Source organism: Nerophis ophidion, linkage group LG23 (genome assembly GCF_033978795.1).
Source record: "Nerophis ophidion isolate RoL-2023_Sa linkage group LG23, RoL_Noph_v1.0, whole genome shotgun sequence".
Classification (NCBI taxonomy): domain Eukaryota; kingdom Metazoa; phylum Chordata; class Actinopteri; order Syngnathiformes; family Syngnathidae; genus Nerophis; species Nerophis ophidion.
In genome coordinates this window covers 36,050,776-36,073,734 of record NC_084633.1, presented here as the reverse complement: position 1 = coordinate 36,073,734, position 22,959 = coordinate 36,050,776, and the positions used below count along the sequence as shown (strand labels likewise).

Genomic DNA, 22,959 nt, shown 5'->3' with positions numbered 1-22,959 from the left:
AAGGCGGTCAACGTCCCCACCTTGAGGATTCTGGGAGATGTCGTTTGTTACTGAAGGCTAAAATTGCCAGAAGAAAACTACCCTCGCCAAGTTTTAGTTTGATGCCGTCACACTTTACAGAACTATTGAGAAGACTTTGAAACCAAAATACTGCGGTGTCTAAAATATGTTACACCCTACATGATAACATTCCATTCTTGGGGGGTAACGATTCCATTCAGAATCAATACTTTCAAAAATAACAAGAGGTGCTAGTTCTATTATTGACTACATTCCTCCAAAAAATAGCGTGATCAATTTTTATATTACATAAAAAGAAACTGGTTTAGTTGACTAAAATTGTAGCCAAAAATTTAAAAAAGTTCAATACAAATAAGACAACAAGAGAAGTATCCAACACTTCTCTTGTCTAAAGTCAATGTGTACAGCAGATATAGATCATCTACATCTACTATAGGATTTTTCTGAGTGGATGGACAGGACAGGTTGAAAATAAAATAAAAACATTTAAAAATAATTTTTTTAAAATAATTATTTAGAAATTGATTAAGAATCACAAATAATTTGAGAATCATTAGTTTTTTAAAATCCCTAATATATACCGTAGATAATTTTCAAAACAATTTTTTTCTTCTGATTTTATGTTTATATATATATTTTTTAATAGTTTTACTTTTATATTTAAAAAAATGTATACGATTATGATTTGGCCCAAAAGGCTGGACTGGACAACCTGAGAAAAAAGAAAAAAAAAAAGTGATTTTTTTTTTTTTTTTTTTAATCGATTAAGTATTGCAAATAATTTGAAAATTTAATTTTTTGACACACCTAATATATAAATAATTAAAAAAAACAAAAAACATTTTTTAAAATGTTTTTTTTAATATCTGTTGATATCTTTTAAAGATTTAACTTTAAATTAAAAAATTGATACAATTTCAAAATTTTGCCCAAAAGGCTGGACAGGACAGACTGACAAAAAATAAATAAAAATAATAATAAATAAATTTTAAAAAATCGATTTTTGATTTTGTTTTTTAAAATAATTTGAAAATTAAATTTTTTGACACCCCCAGTATATAAATAATTTTCCAAATAAACAAAACCCATCCATCCATTTTCTACCGCTTATTCCCATTTTATGAATATATTTTTGATAGTTTTACTTGTATATTTAAAAATGTATAAAATGATAAAACCAATAATATGATTTGGTCCAAGAGGCTGGACTGAACAGATTGAAAAAAAAAATAAATGAATACATTTTTGATAGTTTTTTTTTGTTTAATCGATTTGGAATCGTGAAAAACTTGAGTATACAATTTTTTGACACCTATAGTGTATAGATAATTTAAAAAATAAACAAACATTTTTTTTCTGAATATCTGTTTATATTTTTTTTATACTATTAACTTCAAACTAAAAAAATGTATAACATTAAAAAGTTCGGGCCAAAAGGCTGGAAAAGGCAGACTGAGAGAAAAAAAAAAAAAAAATGTTTGATTAAAAAAATTTTTTTTTTATTCAAAATTACATTTTTTGACACCCCCAATATATAAATAATTTTCGAAATAAACAAAACCATTTTTATGAATATATTTTCTATAGTTTTACCTATATCTTTCAAAACGTATAAAATGATAAAATGAACTATATGATTTAGCCCAAGAGGCTGGACAAGACAGACTGACCCAAAAAAAGAAGAGAAAAAGAAAAAACATCGATTTTTATTTTTAATTTTTTTATTCCATTTAGAATCGCTAATAACTTGAGAATCAAATTTTTGGACACCTCTAGTGTATAAATTATTTTTTAAATAAACAAAATGTTTTTTTCTGAATACATGTTTGTATCTTTTAAAGTCTTACTTTTATATTTAAAAATGTATAGCAGGACAGATTTAAGAAAAAAAATATGTTTGATTTTTTTTGATCGATTAAGAATTGCAAACAATTTGAGAAAATCAAATGTTTGGACACCTCTAGTATATAAATCATTTTCAAAAGAATTTTTTTTTTCTGAATATATGTTTGTATTTTTTGTAGTTTTACTGTTGTATTTAAAAATGTATAACAGGGCAGATTTAGGAACACATTATTTTTCTTTGAGTACTTTTTTATTTTTAAATACATTTTAGTTAAAAAAAAAATCAATTAAGAATCGCTAATAATTTGAGAATCCAATTTTAGGACACCCCTAGTATATAAATCCTTTTCAAAATAAACAAAATATATTTTCTGAATATATTTTTTACAGTTTTACTTGTATATTTAAAAATGTAAAACATTATAAAATCAACAATATGATTTGGCCTAAGAAGCTGGACAGGACAGATTGAGAAAAAAATAAAATGAATAAGTACATTTAAAATCAATTTTGGATTTTTTTTAAAATGGATTAAGAATTGCAAATAACTTGAAAATCACATATTTGACACCGATAGTAAATAAATAATTTTCAAAAATAAACAAATATTTTTTTCTGAACATATGTTTATATTTGTTAGAGTTTTGTATTTAAAAATGTATAACAAGACAGATTTCGGGGAAAAAATAAATAAAATAAATGATCAATTTTAGATGTGAGAATCACATATTTGACACCCCTAGAATAAAAATAATTTTCAAAGTAAACACTTTTTTTTTCTGAATATATGTTTGGATTTTTTATTGTTTTAATTTTATATTAAAAAATGTACAGCAAGACAGATTTAGGAAAAAACAAAACAAAAAAACAAAATAGACTTATTTTTACTCTTCAATCGAATAATAATTGCAAATTATTCCATATTGTTTATATTTTTATTGGAATATTTTGAAATGTATAACAGGAAAGATTTAGGAAAAAAAAATTAAATGTAAATTTTTTTTTTAAATCGATTTTTTATTTACCAATTAAGAATGGCATATAATTTGAGAATCAAATTTTTTGACCCCCCTATTATATCTAATTTTCAAAATAAACCATTTTTTTGTGAGTATATGTTTGTATTTTTCTAGTTTTACTTTTATATTTAAAAATGTAACAGATTTAGAAAAAAAAACAAACAAAAAAATATTTTTTTTCTTCAATTGAATAAAAATTGCAAATTATTCGAGAATTACATTTTTTGACAGTGTGTGTATATATATATATATATATATATATATATATATATATATATATATATATATATATATATATATATATATATATATATATATATATATATATATATATGTGTGTGTTTAAATTTTTATTGGAATATTTCAAAAAGTATAACAGGACAGATTTAGGAAAGCATTTTTTATTTTTCTTGTTTTTTTAAATCGATTTTTTATTTATCAATTAAGAATCGCAAATAATTTGAGAATCACATTTTTTGACACTCCTAGTATATATCTAATTTTCAAAATAAACCAATTTTTTGTGAGTATATGTTTGTATTTTTATAGTTTTACTTTTATATTTAAAAATGTATTGCACAACAGATATTGAAAAAAACAAACAAAAAAATATATTTTTTCTTCAACTGAATAAGAATTGCAAATGATTCGAGATCTACATTTTTTGACAGTATATATGTATATATATATGTATATACACACACATATATATATATATATATATATATATATACATATATATATATATATATACATATATATATATACATATATACATATATATACACATATATACATATATATATATTTATGTCTGAATATATGTTTGTATTTTTTAGTTTTATTGGAATATTTAAAAATGTATAACAAATTAAATTATTATTTTTTAAATCGATTTTTCATCTGTTTATACCGATTAAGAATCACAAATAATTTGAGATTCACATTTTGTGAAACCCTTAGTATATAGATAGTTTTCAAAATAAACAAAAACATTTTTCTGAATATATTTTATATAGTTTTACTTGTATAGTTTAAAATGTATAAGAAAAAATAAATAAATCTATTTTTCTTTTTTTTAATTGATTGAGAATTGGAAATAATTTTCTGACACCCCTTGCATATAAATAATTTTTAGAATTATTATTATTTTTTCTAAATATATGTTTGTATTTTTTGTAATTTTATATTTAAAAATGGACATATTTAGGAAAAAAACAACCCCCCCACATTTTTTATTATTTTTTAAATGGATTAGGAATCTCGATTCATTCAGAAATAGATGTTCCATGCCACTCCTACTAGTGATTGTTGGCCTAAGACTTGAGAAGAGTCCAGTACCAAGAAGCGGACTATCTAATGAGAGGTTCTGGCCTACCCAGGGAGGTGGTACTGAATGGGGCCCTCTGCAGGGTGGCCAGGGCGCGGGGCGCGGGTGGGGCCGCCGTGTCCCCGTTCCTCTGCAGCGAGGCGCAGCGGCGGAAGGTCAAGTCCAGCTTGGTCTGGATGCTGCTGGAACTGTGCGCGCGTTTGATGTCGGCGCAGTCGGCACAAGACGGGCGCGCGCTGAGCTTGCGGCAGGCGCTCGCTCCGGCCTGCCGCTCCTCCCTCAGCGTCCCGTTGGAGAGCGACAGCCGGGTCCAGTCGCCGCCCGCCTGCTTCCGGCCGTGTCCGTAGCCGTTCAGGCGCGGTTCCTGGTCCTTCAGCGGGGAAACTTCTCTCCGAGGTTTAAAAAAGGCCAAGAGGCCGTCTTGTCCCGCAGGTTCTTTCTGTGCGCCTGAATGCACCTTGGTCCTCCTCAGTGTGGAGTCCCCGCTCGGAGGTGCACTGTGGCTGGCGTGAGACCCTAAGACCGCCACCCTCTGAAGCTGGAGGTCCACGGTCCTGCCCTGGTCCTGCCTGGTTCTTCTGTGAGACGACCGCAGCCTGAGAGAACCGTCGTCCCTGGCTTGGACGCCGTTGGCGACTACCAGGTGTCTCTCCAAGCCACGACTCTGTCCCTCTGGGACTCTGGGCGAGGAGCTCAGGCTGCTCCCGCTCGGGGATCCACACTCGCGCCTGCCCTGGTTCCTCTGCCTCTGCGGCGGGGTGGCCACCAGCGCTATTATCGGCTCTTTGGTACATCGCGGGCGGCGCCCGGATTCCAGATACTCCACCAGCTCCTTGGACTGGGTCTCGGCCGAATGCTTGAGCCGGTCCTTGGTCCCGAAGGACCATCGCAGCGGCAGGACTTTGCCCAAAGTCTCCTTGGGCTTTGTTGGCGACCTCATGCTCCGACTCTTCCCTTGGGTTCCTCGGACAAACGGTTTGGAATCAAATCCATCTACCGGAAAAAAACCAAACACACGTGTTAGCATCTCATGACTTTATGAATGTTTTCTTTATCTAATAAGAAATAATGTTTCCAAAATGTTGCAGATGCGATCTGCATGCAGGTCAGGACAGGTGGAACACCAACTTATGGATTTTTCTTCGCTGACGGCCCAAAAATAATATTCAATCTGAATATTTTCACCTTTATCGTTCCACGCGGCAGGGTTGCCCCCTGAGCTCTTAGTCGATTATGAACAATACCAATAATTAACCTCTATTATCAACAATACAGTTGTTCAACAATACAGATATGTAATGATACCTAGAGATACAAAAGAATGCAGAAAAATGGAGGAGAAGAAAGAGAAGCCACCTGTACTAACCTTGTAGATTGTTATAGTAACAATAGGTTAAGCTTTGTCAGTGTGCCATGTGTTACCCAGTTTACCCTGGGGCAACCATGTTAATATGTGTTTGGTGAAATGTGATTATGTGTGTGTATATATATATGTACTTGTATATGTACATGTATGTGTATATGTTTGTTTGTACAGTGAATACATGTATAGCATGCGTATATGCATGTTTGTACAATGAATGTATATGTATATTTGTACAGTAAAGGTATATGTACATATATGTTTGTACAGTGAATGTATATGTACAGTATGTGTATATGTATGTTTGTACCGTGAATGTATATGTATATTTGTTCAGTGAACGTACATGTATGTGTATATGTATGTTTGTACAGGTAATGTATATTTACATGTATGTGTATGTTTGTACAGTTAATGTAAATGTACATGTATGTTTGTACAGTGAGTGTACATGTACATGTATGTGTACATGTATGTTTGTACAGTGAATGTATATCTACATGTATGTGTATATGTTTGTTTGTACAGTGAATGTACATGTACATGTATGTGTATATGTATGTTTGTACAGTGAATGTATATGTACATGTATGTGTATATGTATATTTGTTCAGTGAACGTACATGTATGTGTATATGTATGTTTGTACAGTAAATGTATATTTACATGTATGTGTATGATTGTACAGTTAATGTAAATGTACATGTATGTTTGTACAGTGAGTGTACATGTACATGTATGTGTACATGTATGTTTGTACAGTGAATGTATATGTACAGTATGTGTATATGTATGTTTGTACAGTGAATGTATATCTACATGTATGTGTATATGTTTGTTTGTACAGTGAATGTACATGTATGTGTATATGTATGTTTGTACAGTGAATGTATATGTACATGTATGTGTATATGTATATTTGTTCAGTGAACGTACATGTATGTGTATATGTATGTTTGTACAGTGAATGTATATTTACATGTATGTGTATGTTTGTACAGTTAATGTAAATGTACATGTATGTTTGTACAGTGAATGTACATGTACATGTAGGTGTATATGTATGTTTGTACAGTGAATGTATATCTACATGTATGTGTATATGTTTGTTTGTACAGTGAATGTACATGTATGTGTATATGTATGTTTGTACAGTGAATGTACATGTACATGTATGCGTATATGTATGTTTGTACAGTGAATGTATATTTACGTGTATGTGTATATGTACGCTTGTACAATGAATGTATATTTACATGTATGTGTACATGTATGTTTGTACAGTGAATTTTAAATGTACAGTAAGTGTGTATGTACAGTGTATGTATATGTACAGTATGCATATATGTGTTTGTACAGTAAATGTATACGTACATGTATGTGTATATGTACAAACCCCGCTTCCATATGAGTTGGGAAATTGTGTTAGATGTAAATATAAACGGAATACAATCATTTGTGAATCCTTTTCAACCCATATTCAGTTGAATATGCTACAAAGACAACATATTTGATGTTCAAACTCATGAACATATTTTTTTGTACAAATAATAATTCGCTTTAGAATTTGTTGCCAGCAACACGTGACAAAGAAGTTGGGTAAGGTGGAAATAAATACTGATAAAGTTGAGGAATGCTCATCAAACACTTATTTGGAACATCCCACAGGTGTGCAGGCTAATTGGGAACAGGTGGGTGTCATGATTGGGTATAAAAACAGTTTCCCAAAAACTTTCACAAGAAAGGATGGGGCGAGGTACACCCCTTTGTCCACAACTGCGTGAGCAAATAGTCAAACAGTTTAAGAACAACATTTCTCAAAGTGCAATTGCAACAAATTTAGGGATATCAACATCTACGCTCCATAATATCATCAAAAGGTTCAGAGAATCTGGAGAAATCACTCCACGTAAGAATGACCGTGACCTTCGATCCCTCAGACGGCGCTGTATCAAAAACCGACATCAATCTCTAAAGGATATCACCACATGGGCTCAGGAACACTTCAGAAAACCACTGTCCCTAAATACAGTTGGTTGCTACATCTGTAAGTGCAAGTTAAAGCTCCACTATGCAAAGCCAAAGCCATTTATCAACAACATCCAGAAACGCCGCCGGCTTCTCTGGGCCTGAGATCATCTAAGATGGACTGATGCAAAGTGGAAAGGTGTTCTGTGGTCTGACGAGTCCACAGTTCAAATTGTTTTTGGAAATATTCAACATTGTGTCATCCGGACCAGAGGGGAAGCGAACCATCCAGACTGTTATCGATGCAAAGTTCAAAAACCAGCATGTGTGATGGTATGGGGGTGCATTAGTGCCCAAAGTATGGGTAACTTACACATCTGTGAAGGCACCATTAATGCTGAAAGGTACATACAAGTTTTGGAACAACATATGCTGCCATCCAAGCGCAGTGTATATTATTTCAGCTAGACAATGCCAAGCCACATTCAGCACGTGTTACAACAGCGTGGCTTCATAAAAAAAGAGTGTGGGTACTTTCCTGGCCCGCCTGCAGTCCAGACCTGTCTCCCATGGAAAATGTGTGGCGCATTATGAAGCGTATAATACGACAGTGGAGACCCCGGACTATTGAACGACCTAAGTGGGAAATAATTCCACTTTCAAAGCTTCAACAATTAGTTTCCTCAGTTCCCAAACATTTATTGAGTGTTGTTAAAAGAAAAGGTGATGTAACACAGTGGCGAACATGCCCTTTCCCAACTACTTTGGCACGTGTTGCAGCCATGAATTTCCAAGTTAATTATTATTTGCAAAAAAAATAATACCGATAATGAGTTTAAACATCAAATATGTTGTCTTTGTAGCATATTCAACTGAATATGGGTTGAAAATGATTTGCAAATCATTGTATTCCGTTTATATTTACATCTAACACAATTTACCAACTCATATGGAAACGGGGTTTGTACAGTTTGTACAGTGACAGTATATTTACATGTATGTGCATATGTATGTTTGTACAGTGAATTTATAAGTACAGTATGTGTTTATCTATGTTTGTACAGTGAAGTTTTACAATGTAGCTAAAACTATTCTTACTTACAAAAGCGTCCCATGTGTGATGTCTGTAGGAGTGGTCTCATGCATATTTGTACCTGCTATCGTAATGTACTCAAGCCAGCGTTGTTAGCATTAGCTAAAATGCTAACATTTTTTACCAGTGTCTGTTTTAGCATTCTTATTGTATTGTTTCACTTTCACAAATTCACCAAAACGTCAACGTGGAGTTATTAAGTCTGTTTAGCTGACTGGAGAGCTAGCTTGCGTAGCTAGTGGGTCCATGACCATGACTTCTGTTTTGTTTGATCTGCCGTTTTCCTGCCCTGCCCTGTTACAGACACCGTTTGTAAACAATTAAAGTATGTAAATCCACATTCACAGAATATTTCAGGGTAAATAACTTATTTCAGAACGTATATATTATAGTGTGATGCGGCTAATATATGGGAAAAATGTTTTCTCTAAAATTTAGTGGGTGCAAATGAAATACATTAAGCATACAGCAGTGTATTCATTTCACAAACACGTCATAATGTTCACTTTTCCTTTCAATAAAGGACACTAACATCATGTAGCACTGTTGCTAAGTGCTGGAAAAGAAATACTAACGACAAAAAATAATAAAACAATCACTTACTGTACACTGTCTGCTCTCACTGGGATGTTTATATCTTCCCGTTTAGATGAAGAATTAATTATAATCCTCACAAATTGTTAAAAAAAAAGGTGCCGCTAACGAGTGGTAAGATTCTTTAAATTTTTATTTACATACCTTAATTGTTTCTTAACGGTGTGTGTGTAACAAGGCAGTAAAACGGCCGATCAAACAAAACAGAAATCATGGTCATGGACTCAAAAACTCCACAGAGACGTTTTGGTGAATTTACTGAGGAATTTACGAAACTGAAACAATGCAAAAATAATTGTAATTTAATAATACTTACACAGACACTCGTAAATGTGTTAGCATATTTGCTAACATATTTCCCAACCGGTATAGCTCGGTTGGTAGAGCGGCCATGCCAGCAACTTGAGGGTTGCAGGTTCGATCCCCGCTTCCGCCATCCTAGTCACTGCCGTTGTGTCCTTGGGCAAGACACTTTACCCACCTGCTCTCAGTGCCACCCACACTGGTTTAAAATTTAACTTAGATATTGGGTTTCAATATGTAAAGCGCTTTGAGTCACTAGAGAAAAAGCGCTATATAAATATAAGAGTATATATAAGAGTATAAAGCTAACGACGCTAGTTTGAATACATTGTGATAGCACGTACGAATATGGATGAAAACACTCCGACAGGCATCACACATGGGTCGGTTTACTAGGTAAGAATAGTTTTAGTTATATTGTAAAACTTACAAATGCTTAAGTGGATGAATGATGAATCCATACTAGTAGGAACGCTATGGACGCCTCAAGGACTGAACGGCACTTCCACTTTTGGTTGAAAACACTAAATGGAGCGGACTCGTCTATATATATATATATGTATATATATATATATATATATATATGTGTATATATGTATATATATATATACATATATATATATATATATATATATATATATATATATATATTTTTTTTTTTAATTTGTCAGCAAAGAAAAATCCATACATTTTATGAGCAGCAGGGTTGAAAATGTAGGAAAAAAGTAGTGGCTTATAGTCCGGAATGTACGGTATACGTATATAGAACAATGGATAGATTTTAGAGTGCTTTATAAGCGAAATAGAGCAACTCCAACTAGCGTCACTGTTAGCTGACTTTTGCTCACATTAATTTACGAGTTAGAATGCAAAAAAACATGTGTTGTTGTCTTAGATAAAGATTGACCATCACTTGTTTCTGCTGTTTGGGAGAGTTCTTCTCCAAACACCGGCAGCTCAGGAGACTCCGGAGGCCGCGTGGGCACCGGGGGCCCCAGGCCGGATGCCGGGGCGCCTCTGTCCCCGCCCCCCGTCAGCCGCACCAGCCAGTGGCCGGACGCCGACGAGCTTGTGGACCCTGGAAGAAGAGGGACGTGAGAGAAGAGCTTGATTTGGCGAGCATCGAAGATACCGGATAGGACGGCCGGCAAGGTCTAACCGGTGACAGAGGAACTCGCAGACCAAGCCGGGATGGTTCTTCTTCTCTGGTAAAAGAGGATGTAGGCACCGCGTGTGCACAGGTCCTCCTCTGAAACTGGATCGGCAACGCTGTCATCGTAACTGTACCACTGGCCGTCCACCGAGTTCCTGCAGAAGGCTGCCGGCACAACAACACATCAGCGAAATAACCTGAATCAGCACATTGGGATTTTTTTTTCTTTCTAAACCTGTTCTAAATCACTCCAAACTAGAATTTGCAATTTTGATACGCGTGAGTAGAAGGGAAATCCTTGAATGTCCAGGGTGAGTGGACTCTGTGGATGTTGGAACTACTGGAATCCGGCGAAAAAGCACATTGGGATTTTTTTGTTTGTTCTAAATCTGTTCTAAATCACTCCAAACTAGAATTTGCAATTCCGATACGCGTGAGTAGAAGGGAAATGCTTGAATGTCCAGGGTGAGTAGACTCTGTGGATGTTGGAACTACTGGAATCCGGCGAGAAAGCATATTGGGATTTTTTTTTGGTTCTAAATCTGTTCTAAATCCCTCCAAACTAGAATTTGCAATTCCGATACGCGTGAGTAGAAGGGAAATGCTTGAATGTCCAGGGTGAGTAGACTCTGTGGATGTTGGAACTACTGGAATCCGGCGAGAAAGCATATTGGGATTTTTTTTTGGTTCTAAATCTGTTCTAAATCCCTCCAAACTAGAATTTGCAATTCCGATACGCGTGAGTAGAAGGGAAATGCTTGAATGTCCAGGGTGAGTGGACTCTGTGGATGTTGGAACTACTGCAATCCGGCGAGAAAGCATATTGGGATTTTTTTTTTTGTTCTAAATCTGTTCTAAATCACTCCAAACTAGAATTTGCAATTCCGATACGCGCGAGTAGAAGGGAAATGCTTGAATGTCCAGGGTGAGTGGACTCTGTGGATGTTGGAACTACTGGAATCCGGCGAGAAAGCACATTGGGATTTTTTTTTTGTTCTAAATCTGTTGTAAATCACTCCAAACTAGAATTTGCAATTCCGATACGCGTGAGTAGAAGGGAAATGCTTGAATGTCCAGGGTGAGTGGAGTCTGTGGATGTTGGAACTACTGGAATCCGGTGAGAAAGCACATTGGGATTTTTGTTTTGTTTTAAATCTGTTCTAAATCACTCCAAACTAGAATTTGCAATTCCGATACGCGTGAGTAGAAGGGAAATGCTTGAATGTCCAGGGTGAGTAGACTCTGTGGATGTTGGAACTACTGGAATCCGGCGAGAAAGCATATTGGGATTTTTTTTTTTTGTTCTAAATCTGTTCTAAATCACTCCAAACTAGAATTTGCAATTCCGATACGCGTGAGTAGGAGGGAAATGCTTGAATGTCCAGGGTGAGTGGACTCTGTGGATGTTGGAACTACTGGAATCCGGTGAGAAAGCACATTGGGATTTTTGTTTTGTTTTAAATCTGTTCTAAATCACTCCAAACTAGAATTTGCAATTCCGATACGCGTGAGTAGAAGGGACATGCTTGAATGTCCAGGGTGAGTGGAGTCTGTGGATGTTGGAACTACTGGAATCCGGCGAGAAAGCATATTGGGATTTTTTTTTGTTCTAAATCTGTTCTAAATCACTCCAAACTAGAATTTGCAATTCCGATACGCGTGAGTAGAAGGGAAATGCTTGAATGTCCAGGGTGAGTGGACTCTGTGGATGTTGGAACTACTGCAATCCGGCGAGAAAGCATATTGGGATTTTTTTTTTTGTTCTAAATCTGTTCTAAATCACTCCAAACTAGAATTTGCAATTCCGATACGCGCGAGTAGAAGGGAAATGCTTGAATGTCCAGGGTGAGTGGACTCTGTGGATGTTGGAACTACTGGAATCCGGCGAGAAAGCACATTGGGATTTTTTTTTTGTTCTAAATCTGTTGTAAATCACTCCAAACTAGAATTTGCAATTCCGATACGCGTGAGTAGAAGGGAAATGCTTGAATGTCCAGGGTGAGTGGAGTCTGTGGATGTTGGAACTACTGGAATCCGGTGAGAAAGCACATTGGGATTTTTGTTTTGTTTTAAATCTGTTCTAAATCACTCCAAACTAGAATTTGCAATTCCGATACGCGTGAGTAGAAGGGAAATGCTTGAATGTCCAGGGTGAGTAGACTCTGTGGATGTTGGAACTACTGGAATCCGGCGAGAAAGCATATTGGGATTTTTTTTTTTTGTTCTAAATCTGTTCTAAATCACTCCAAACTAGAATTTGCAATTCCGATACGCGTGAGTAGGAGGGAAATGCTTGAATGTCCAGGGTGAGTGGACTCTGTGGATGTTGGAACTACTGGAATCCGGTGAGAAAGCACATTGGGATTTTTGTTTTGTTTTAAATCTGTTCTAAATCACTCCAAACTAGAATTTGCAATTCCGATACGCGTGAGTAGAAGGGAAATGCTTGAATGTCCAGGGTGAGTGGAGTCTGTGGATGTTGGAACTACTGGAATCCGGCGAGAAAGCATATTGGGATTTTTTTTTGTTCTAAATCTGTTCTAAATCACTCCAAACTAGAATTTGCAATTCCGATACGCGTGAGTAGAAGGGAAATGCTTGAATGTCCAGGGTGAGTGGAGTCTGTGGATGTTGGAACTACTGGAATCCGGCGAGAAAGCATATTGGGATTTTTTTTTGTTCTAAATCTGTTCTAAATCACTCCAAACTAGAATTTGCAATTCCGATACGCGTGAGTAGAAGGGAAATGCTTGAATGTCCAGGGTGAGTGGACTCTGTGGATGTTGGAACTACTGGAATCCGGCGAGAAAGCACATTGGGATTTTTTTTTTGTTCTAAATCTGTTCTAAATCACTCCAAACTAGAATTTGCAATTCCGATACGCGTGAGTAGGAGGGAAATGCTTGAATGTCCAGGGTGAGTGGACTCTGTGGATGTTGGAACTACTGGAATCCGGCGAGAAAGCACATTGGGATTTTTTTTTTGTTCTAAATCTGTTGTAAATCACTCCAAACTAGAATTTGCAATTCCGATACGCGTGAGTAGGAGGGAAATGCTTGAATGTCCAGGGTGAGTGGACTCTGTGGATGTTGGAACTACTGGAATCCGGTGAGAAAGCACATTGGGATTTTTGTTTTGTTTTAAATCTGTTCTAAATCACTCCAAACTAGAATTTGCAATTCCGATACGCGTGAGTAGAAGGGAAATGCTTGAATGTCCAGGGTGAGTGGAGTCTGTGGATGTTGGAACTACTGGAATCCGGCGAGAAATGTGGGAGATGGAGAGGTTTGTATATCGCCCATTTATTGTCAATGGGGAGGAAATTTAGGGAAATTTGGGGAATTTTGGGAAAGGGAAAACATGTGTTGGGTTTGAAAAATGGGAAAAGTAGTGTGGGTGGATGGTTGAAATGTCGAAATCAGGGTTAAAAACTGCACTTCATTTTGAGAATTTAGAACTATGACAACATCTAATCATTTGAATGGGAATATCCTGGAAATTTGGGAATATCGGGAAAACCAGAAGTTTTTTTGTTGAAAATATTGATACTAATCTGCGATGAGGTTGCGACTTGTCCAGGGTGTAGCGCGCCTTCCGCCCGATTGTAGCTGAGGTAGGCGCCAGCGCCCCTCATGACCCCAAAAGGGAATAAGCGGTAGAAAATGGATGGACGGATATTGATACTAGCAGTGAAGTGGCTAAATTATTAAATTACAAATTAAAAGTATAAATAAAATGCATAATAAATATTATTATTATAAACATTAAATTATATTAATTTAATTATTTTTATATATTAAACTATATTAAATTATGTTATTCATTTGTTATAATTATTATAAATGATTAAATTGCAAATTAAATGTAAAAATAAAATATGTAATATGTTATCATAAATATAAAATTATATTATTATTATAAAAAACTATATTAAACTATTATATATAAAATTACTACATATTAAACTATATTAAAAAATGTTATTCATTTGTTATAACTATTCTTATAAATTATTCAATTACAAATTAAATTGATAAATAAAATGTACACTAAATATGTAATTATAAATATTAAATTATATGAATTTGATTATTACTATATTATTATTATTATATTTATATAGCGCCTTTCTCTAGTGACTCAAAGCGCTTTACATAGTGAATCCCAATATCTAAGTTACATTTAAACCAGTGTGGGTGGCACTGGGAGCAGGTGGGTAAAGTGTCTTGCCCAAAGACACAACGGCAGTGACTAGCATGGCGGAAGAGGGAATCGAACCTGCAATCCTCAAGTTGCTGGCACGGCCGCTCTACCCACCGAGCTATATTAAACCATATTAAACTAGGTTGATTGACGACACTAAAAAGGCCCTAGTGTGTGAATGTTGTCTGTCTATCTGTGTTAGCCACTTGTCCAGGGTGCACCCTGCCTTCCGCCCATGTGCAGCTGGGATAGGCTCCAAAAGGGACAAGCGGTAGGAAATGGATGGATGGATTGTTTGGATAGATAATGTGTTTTGGATAATATACACATTATTATACATTATTAAATTACAATAATAAATACAATTTATAATAATCCATCCATCCATCATCTTCCGCTTATCCGAGGTCGGGTCGCGGGGGCAACAGCCTAAGCAGGGAATAAGTATAACGATATTATAATTATGACTTTTTGGGCCACAGTTCATACGCCGATGCCTTAACCGGTTGAATTTCCTCATATTTTACAATCTCCTGTAGCGTGTGACCTCTGACCTGTGTAATGGCCGCCGTGCATTCCTCCGTGATGGTTGCACACGGCGTACAGGTCGTACAGGAAGTCAGGAGGAGCCAGCTCGGAGCGTCGGGACCCTTTCCATCCCGGGTGAGGTGCGGCGGCGGCGCCGTGCGTGCGCTTCTTCACCATGTGCGGCGTCATGTCCAGGCCCGTCAGCGGGAAGTGCACGAAGGTGGTCAGCTTGTTCCTGCGCTCCCCCACCTGCCGGAAGCGCTTCAGGTGCAGGATGAGGATGTCGGGCAGCGTCCACAAGCTCATCTTCACCATGCCTTGCTGCAGCTGCTGGCAGTGAGGACACTTCCAGGCGTCGTCCGGCGCCAGCTGAAAGGAACACCACGCCTTTAGGACTAATTGATCACTGCTTTCTCATCGCCCTCAAAGGCGGCGCCATTGTTGCAAGGCAAGGGTGTTCTATATTCATTTAGACCCATTCACGTTTAAAATAGTGACAAACATTTACAACACACTCCAGAGTAGGGCCGCGGCAAACAATTATTTCTCTAAATACCATCAAATACTTTTGGAGTTATTCTGTCCGTTGAATGTCTTTGTATCAAACTGGTTTTAGTGGAGTTGTTACGGCTTCTCCCTCCTCTGCGGGAGCACCTAGAGCAGGGGTCACCAACGCGGTGCCCGCGGGCACCAGGTCACCCGTAAGGACCAGATGAGTTGCCCGCTGGCCTGTTCTAAAAATAGCTCAAATAGCAGCACTTACCAGTGAGCTGCCTCAATTTTTTAAATTCTATTTATTTACTAGCAAGCTGGTCTCGCTTTGCTCGACATTTTTAATTCTAAGAGAGACAAAACTCAAATAGAATTTGAAAATCCAAGAAAATATTTTAAAGACTTGGTCTTCACTTGTTTAAATAAATTAATTTATTTTTTTTACTTTGCTTCTTGTAACTTTCAGAAAGACAATTTTAGAACCTTAAAAATGGTTTAAGGATTTTTGAATATACATAACTTTTTACCTTTTAAATTCCTTCCTCTTCTTTCCTGACAATATAAATCAATGTTCAAGTACATTTTTTTTAATTGTAAAGAATAATAAATACATTTTGATTTAATTCTTCATGTTAACTTCTGTTTTTTTCGACGAAGAATATTTGTGAAATATTTCTTCAAACTTATGATTAAAATCCCCAAAAATTATTCTGGCAAATCTAGAACATTTTTGGAAGAAAATTTAAATCTTATTTCAAAGTCTTTTGAATTTCTTTTAAAATTTTTGTTCTGGAAAATCTAGAAGAAATAATGATTTTTTTTTTGTTAGAAATATAACTTGGTCCCATGTCATCAAAATTCTAAAATTAATCTTAATCAGGAAAAATTACTAATGATGTTCCATAAATGATTTTTGACATTTTTTCCAAAAGATTTGAATTAGCTAGTTTGTCTCTTCTTTTTTTTGGTTGAATTTTGAATTTTAAAGAGTCGAAATTGAAGATAAACTTTGTTTCAAAATGTAATTTTCATTTTTTCCCTGTTTTCTCCTCTTTTAAACCATTCAATTAAGTGTTTTTTTCATAATTTATTCTCTACAAAAATCCTTCCGTAAAAGGAAAAAAAATGTACAACGGAATGACAGACAAAAATACCCATTTTTATATATATATATATATATATATATATATATATATATATATATATATATATATATATATATATATTTATTAAAGGTAAATTGAGCAAATTGGCTATTTCTGGCAATTTATTTAAGTGTGTATCAAACTGGTAGCCGTTTGCAGTAATCAGTACCCAAGAAGTGAAGTGAAGTGAATTATATTTATATAGCGCTTTTCTCTAGTGACTCAAAGCACTTTACATAGTGAAACCCAATATCTAAGTTACATTTAAACCAGTGTGGGTGGCACTGGGAGCACGTGGGTAAAGTGTCTTGCCCAAGGACACAACGGCAGTGACTAGAATGGCGGAAGCAGGAATCGAACCTGCAACCCTTAAGTTGCTGGCACGGCCACTCTACCAACCGAACTATACCGCCCCACAAGTAGCTGTTGGTTTCAAAAAGGTTGGTGACCCCTGACCTAGAGGCTCCGCTGTGAGCTCCACAGGACATGCCCCCGCAGCTGGATACAATCCGCAATCAGCGCACCTGGTCCTGGATGAGATGGACCTGAATAAAGGACCGGTGGACCCAAGATTCCTGGCGGGAACTTAGTTTCTCAATGGTGTACCGTAAGCCGACACAATCTTTATGCTCTCTTTTTCTTCCCCATGCTTGATTTGTCCCGTCTTCTCCCTGTCAGGCTTGCCCCTGACTTTTTTTCTATGTTTTAGTTTTATTTCTCTGCATTTGTCTATTTCCTGTGTTTAGTATTTCCAGTCTTTTAGTTCCTGTCAAGTGCTCTTAATTTGTCAGCTTCCTGTCTTGTTCCCTGAGTGCTGTGTTCCCCTTCAGCTGTGGCTGATTGGCATCTGGCCACACCTGTTGCCAATCAGCCGGCTCCTATTTGTACCTGCTTTGTCTTGTGTCAGTGGCTGGATCATTGTATTGTATTGTCATTTGTATTGTCGTTGCCTCATGTCACTCTTGTGTCTTTGCTACCTGTCGTGTCCGGCATTATTTCAGCTATTACCTGTCGTGCTACATCCTGTCCTGGCCGTCGTAGCGGTAAGCTGTTTTTGTTAGCCATAGCTATTTCCAGTTTTTCTGTATGTTATCCTGTAGCTTCCATGCTAAAGTTCCTTTTTGTTTCTTGTTAGCTTCTATGCTAAAGGCCTTTTGTTTTTTATCCGCCCACGTGCGCACTTTTCGTTTGAACCCTTTTTTTGGTTTTGTCTTAGTATTTATATTAAAATCATGTTTGCTCACTCCATGCCTGCCTCCATCTCTGCATCTTGGGGTTCGTCAACAAATACCCCTGACACTCCCTTGTGCCCGCAGTGTTTTCCTTCCGTTGCCTTGGTTTCGAGCTATGCGTCTCACTCAATGGACCCCCTCCCCCGCCTTTCCGGATCTCGATCCCCTTGCATGAACACGGACTCTGACACTTCTCTCTTGCCCTTGGATCTCGCCTCTTTTAGCCTCTTCCCTTTGGACTTTCAGTTTGGAACAACAACACCCGGTAACACTGAACAGATAACTGCTTCACATAGTCTGACACCATACACACTCTTGAATTTAGTCACACTCCAATCTATAGTTTATTAAGTATTTTGAACATTATTTATTATATCATATTGTTCATATATATATATATATATATATATATATATACATATAATAATATACATCGAGAAATACGCCCCCTGGTGTCTGAGCCGTCATCTCCCTCTGTTACACCACAACAGGAGTGGTGCAACACATTCTACAAACACATTTATTGTGTATAGAAACTTTATATGTGTGTTGTTTGGTCCGGGATGGAAAAGAAAAAGGACTTCATATTCCAAACTATAGAGCGCACCGGTATATAAGCCCCGCCCACTACATTTTTAGGAAACAAAAAACTATTTTTCCATATATTAGCCGCACCGGACTATAAGCTGTAGATATATATATGTTGTGGAGGGAGGTGTGGCCAGCGAGCCTGAAAGAGCAAAGGTCACCGCCTCCGTCTATGGTGCTGAGGACGAGCACCGTCACACGGGGGCGGGGCATGTGCTGATGGCGAGACACAGCTGACAGGTGATTAATTTCCCAGGTGGCACGTGTGGATCTAATCATTTGTTGTCTTTAGCGGTGAGCGGCCGAGAGCAGAGGACGTTAAAACGTTTGTTAAAAACTGCACGCTTGGCTCCTGTGCCGTGTCTACAGTGGAACTGCTAGGAAGCCACTTCTAAAATTTTGTAAAATTAGTTATTTTGAGGGAAATATTTAGTAAATGTTTATTTACATACCTTTTATTTGTTTTCAAACTGTGTGTGTAACACGGCAGTAAAACGGCTGATCAAACAAAACAGAAGCCATCGTCATGATGGCGCCATAGCAAACAATAACACACCTTTTATAGTAATCGCCTTGTGGTGATATATTATCTGCAGCGGACTAAAAGGCGCAGATATACACGTTGTGACATGAGTTATTTACACAGAAAGTTTATTTACATGCCTTAATTGTTTCCAAACGAAGCAATGTAGTATATGTTAGTCTACAAAATAACAGGTTTTTCCCCATTTTGCGGAACATTGCCATATTTTCCAGACTACAAAGCATACTGGAACACGCCCAGGGAGGAGGAACAAGAACACGCTCAGTGAGGTGGAACAAGAACAAGCCCAGTGAGGTGGAGCGGGAACACGCCTAGTTAGGTGGACCGGGAACACGGCTTGTGAAGTGGGGGAGAACACTCGCAGTGATGTATACCGGGAACACGCCCAGTGAGGTAGAGTGGGAACACACCCTGTGAGGTGGAACAAGAACACGCCCAGTGAGCTGGAGTGGGAACATGCACAGAGAGATGGAAAGAAAGAACACGCCCAGTGAGGTGGAACAAGAACACGGCGAGTGAGATGGAACAAGAACACGCCCAACGCCCAGTGAGGTGGAGCGGGAACACGCCCAGTGAGGTGCAACAAGAACATGCCCGGAGAGGTGGAGCGGAATACGCCCAGTGAGTTGGAACAAAAACACGGCCAGTGAGGTGGAGTGGAACACGCCCAATGAGGTGGAACAAGGAACACACTCAGTGAGGTTGAACAAGAACACACCCAGTGAGGTGGAACAGGTACACACCCAGTGTGGTAGAGCGGGAACACGCCCAGTGAGGTGGAGCGGGAACATGCCCAGTGAGGTGGAACAAATACACGCCCAGTGAGGTGGAGCAGGACCATGCTCAGTGAGGTGGAGTGGGAACACGCCCAGTGAGTTGGAACAGGAACACGCCCAGTGAGGTGGAACAAGAACACACCCAGTGAGGTGGAGCGGGAACTTGCCCAGTGAGGTTCAACAAAAACATGCCCATTGAGGTGGAACAAGAACATGCCAGTGAGGTGGAGCGGGAACATGCCCAGTGAGGTGGAACAAGAACACGTCCAGTGAGGTGGAACAAGAACATGTCCAGTGAGTTGGAATAAGAACATGCCCAGTGAGGTTGAACAAAAACACGCCCAGTGAGGTGGAACAAGAACACGCCCAGTGAGGTGGAAAAAGAACATGTCCAGTGAGGTGGAACAAGAACATGTCCAGTGAGGTGGAATAAGAACATGCCCAGTGAGGTGGAACAAGAACATGTCCAGTGAGGTGGAATAAGAACATGCCCAGTGAGGTGGAACAAGAACATGTCCAGTGAGGTGGAACAAGAACACGCCAGTGAGGTGGAGCGGGAACATGCCCAATGAGGTGGAGGTGGAACACGTCCAGTGAGATGGAACAGGAACACGCCCAGTGAGGTGGAACAAGAACACACCCAGTGAGGTGGAGCGGGAACTTGCCCAGTGAGGTTCAACAAAAACATGCCCATTAAGGTAGAACAAGAACATGCCAGTGAGGTGGAACAAGAACACGTCCAGTGAGGTGGAACAAGAACATGTCCAGTGAGTTGGAATAAGAACATGCCCAGTGAGGTTGAAAAAAAACACGCCCAGTGAGGTGGAACAAGAACACGCCCAGTGAGGTGGAAAAAGAACATGTCCAGTGAGGTGGAACAAGAACATGTCCAGTGAGGTGGAATAAGAAGATGCCCAGTGAGGTGGAACAAGAACATGTCCAGTGAGGTGGAACAAGAACACGCCAGTGAGGTGGAGCGGGAACATGCCCAATGAGGTGGAGGTGGAACACGTCCAGTGAGATGGAACAAGAACACGTCCAGTGAGGTGGAACAAGAGCATGCCGAGTGAGGTGCACACCTGCTCCTCCTTGGTGTAGAGCTGGAAGCACTGGTCCAAGGTGCAGCTGTACTGCTGGACATGTTGCTGCTGCTGACGCCGCACACTCTCCGCGTCCTTCACCACTTCCTCCTGGATGTTGCCAAACAGGCTGTGGACAAAAACACTTGTTCAACACACAAACCACTTGATTGTCAGGCTAAAAAGTGCTTAGTTCACCAGTCTTTGAGTCTGTACTCCCACTCGATGATGAGCTTCACGTGGGCGGGGCCTCCTGGGCTGCAGAATTTCAGCGCTCTAAAAAGACCAAAGCATGAACACATGAATCCATGATGTCACCAAACTGCAGTGCGCACTCTTGTGTCCACTAGATGTCAGTGTTTCCATAGACCATAGTCATGTGCCGCCTGCATGATCAGATCAGACAACCCAGCAGGCACGAGACATTGAAACAATGTTGATTACACGCACTCGTCCTTTATAACCGGCTTTGAAACAACGATGCAAAATAGTTGTATTTATACATTTTAGGCGACTTTGGATCCACATTGTTGTTTGGGAAATGACCAAAATTCAATGGTCACATCAAGGTCACGACCAGAAAGTAAATAAACGTTGTCAAAAAGCATGTTGTTTAAACATTGTATTTGTGTTGTAGTGTATTGGTTGAGAATGATGCAAGTGTCTATTTTAGTTGGATTAGCCAACTATCAAAATGACTTTAAAAGTCTTACATAAGCGTTATAAAGAAGGCAACACATGATGTGTCTATATTAGCCTACTATCAAAATGACTTTAAAAGCCTTTTATGAGTGTTATAATGAAGGCAACAAATGATGTAAGTGTCTATATTAGCCTACTATCAAAATGACTTTAAAAGACTTATATAAGTGTTATAATGAAGACAACACATGATATAAGTGTCTATAATAGCTATATTAGCCTAATATCAAAATGACTTTAAAATACTTATATAAGTGTTTTGATAAAAAGAACACATGATGTAAGTGTCTATACTATCAAAATGACTTTAAAAGACTTATATAAGTGTTATAATGAAGACAACACTTGATGTAAGTGTCTATATGAGCCTAAAATCAAAATGACTTTAAAATACTTATATAAGTGTTATAATGAAAACAATACATGATGTAAGTGTCTATATTAGCCTACTATCAAAATGACTTTAAAAGACTTATATAAGTGTTATAATGAAGACAATACATGATGTGTCTGTATTAGCCTACTATCAAAATGACTTTATAATACTTATATAAGTGTTATAATGAAGACAACAGTTGATGTAAGTGTCTATATGAGCCTACTATCAAAATGACTTTAAAAGACTTATATAAGTGTTATAATGAAGACAACACATGATGTAAGTGTCTATATTAGCCTACTATCAAAATGACTTTAAAAGCCTTTTATAAGTGTTATAATGAAGACAATACATGATGTGTCTGTATTAGCCTACTATCAAAATGACTTTAAAAGACTTATATAAGTGTTATAATGAAGACAATACATGATGTGTCTGTATTAGCCTACTATCAAAATGACTTTATAATACTTATATAAGTGTTATAATGAAGACAACAGTTGATGTAAGTGTCTATATGAGCCTACTATCAAAATGACTTTAAAAGCCTTTTATAAGTGTTATAAAGAAGACAACACATGATGTAAGTGTCTATATGAGCC

The 22,959-nt window shown here is 37.5% G+C and overlaps 1 protein-coding gene across 2 annotated transcripts in view; it reads right to left on the bottom strand.

Moving 5' to 3' along the window:
* Positions 1 to 22,959, bottom strand: part of usp43b (ubiquitin specific peptidase 43b) — a 321,262-nt gene that overhangs the window by 1,305 nt on the left and 296,998 nt on the right. The window contains exons 10-15 of one of the 2 annotated variants that reach the window (XM_061884275.1): positions 21,475 to 21,552; positions 21,277 to 21,406; positions 15,447 to 15,789; positions 10,696 to 10,854; positions 10,450 to 10,614; positions 4,264 to 5,208 (exon numbers count right to left, since the gene is read on the bottom strand). In XM_061884275.1, the coding sequence (XP_061740259.1) occupies positions 4,264 to 5,208; positions 10,450 to 10,614; positions 10,696 to 10,854; positions 15,447 to 15,789; positions 21,277 to 21,406; positions 21,475 to 21,552 (1,820 nt within the window). Of the gene's footprint in view, positions 1 to 3,770; positions 5,209 to 10,449; positions 10,615 to 10,695; positions 10,855 to 15,446; positions 15,790 to 21,276; positions 21,407 to 21,474; positions 21,553 to 22,959 lie in introns of those variants that run through there. The other variant, XM_061884274.1, reaches the window with a different exon arrangement.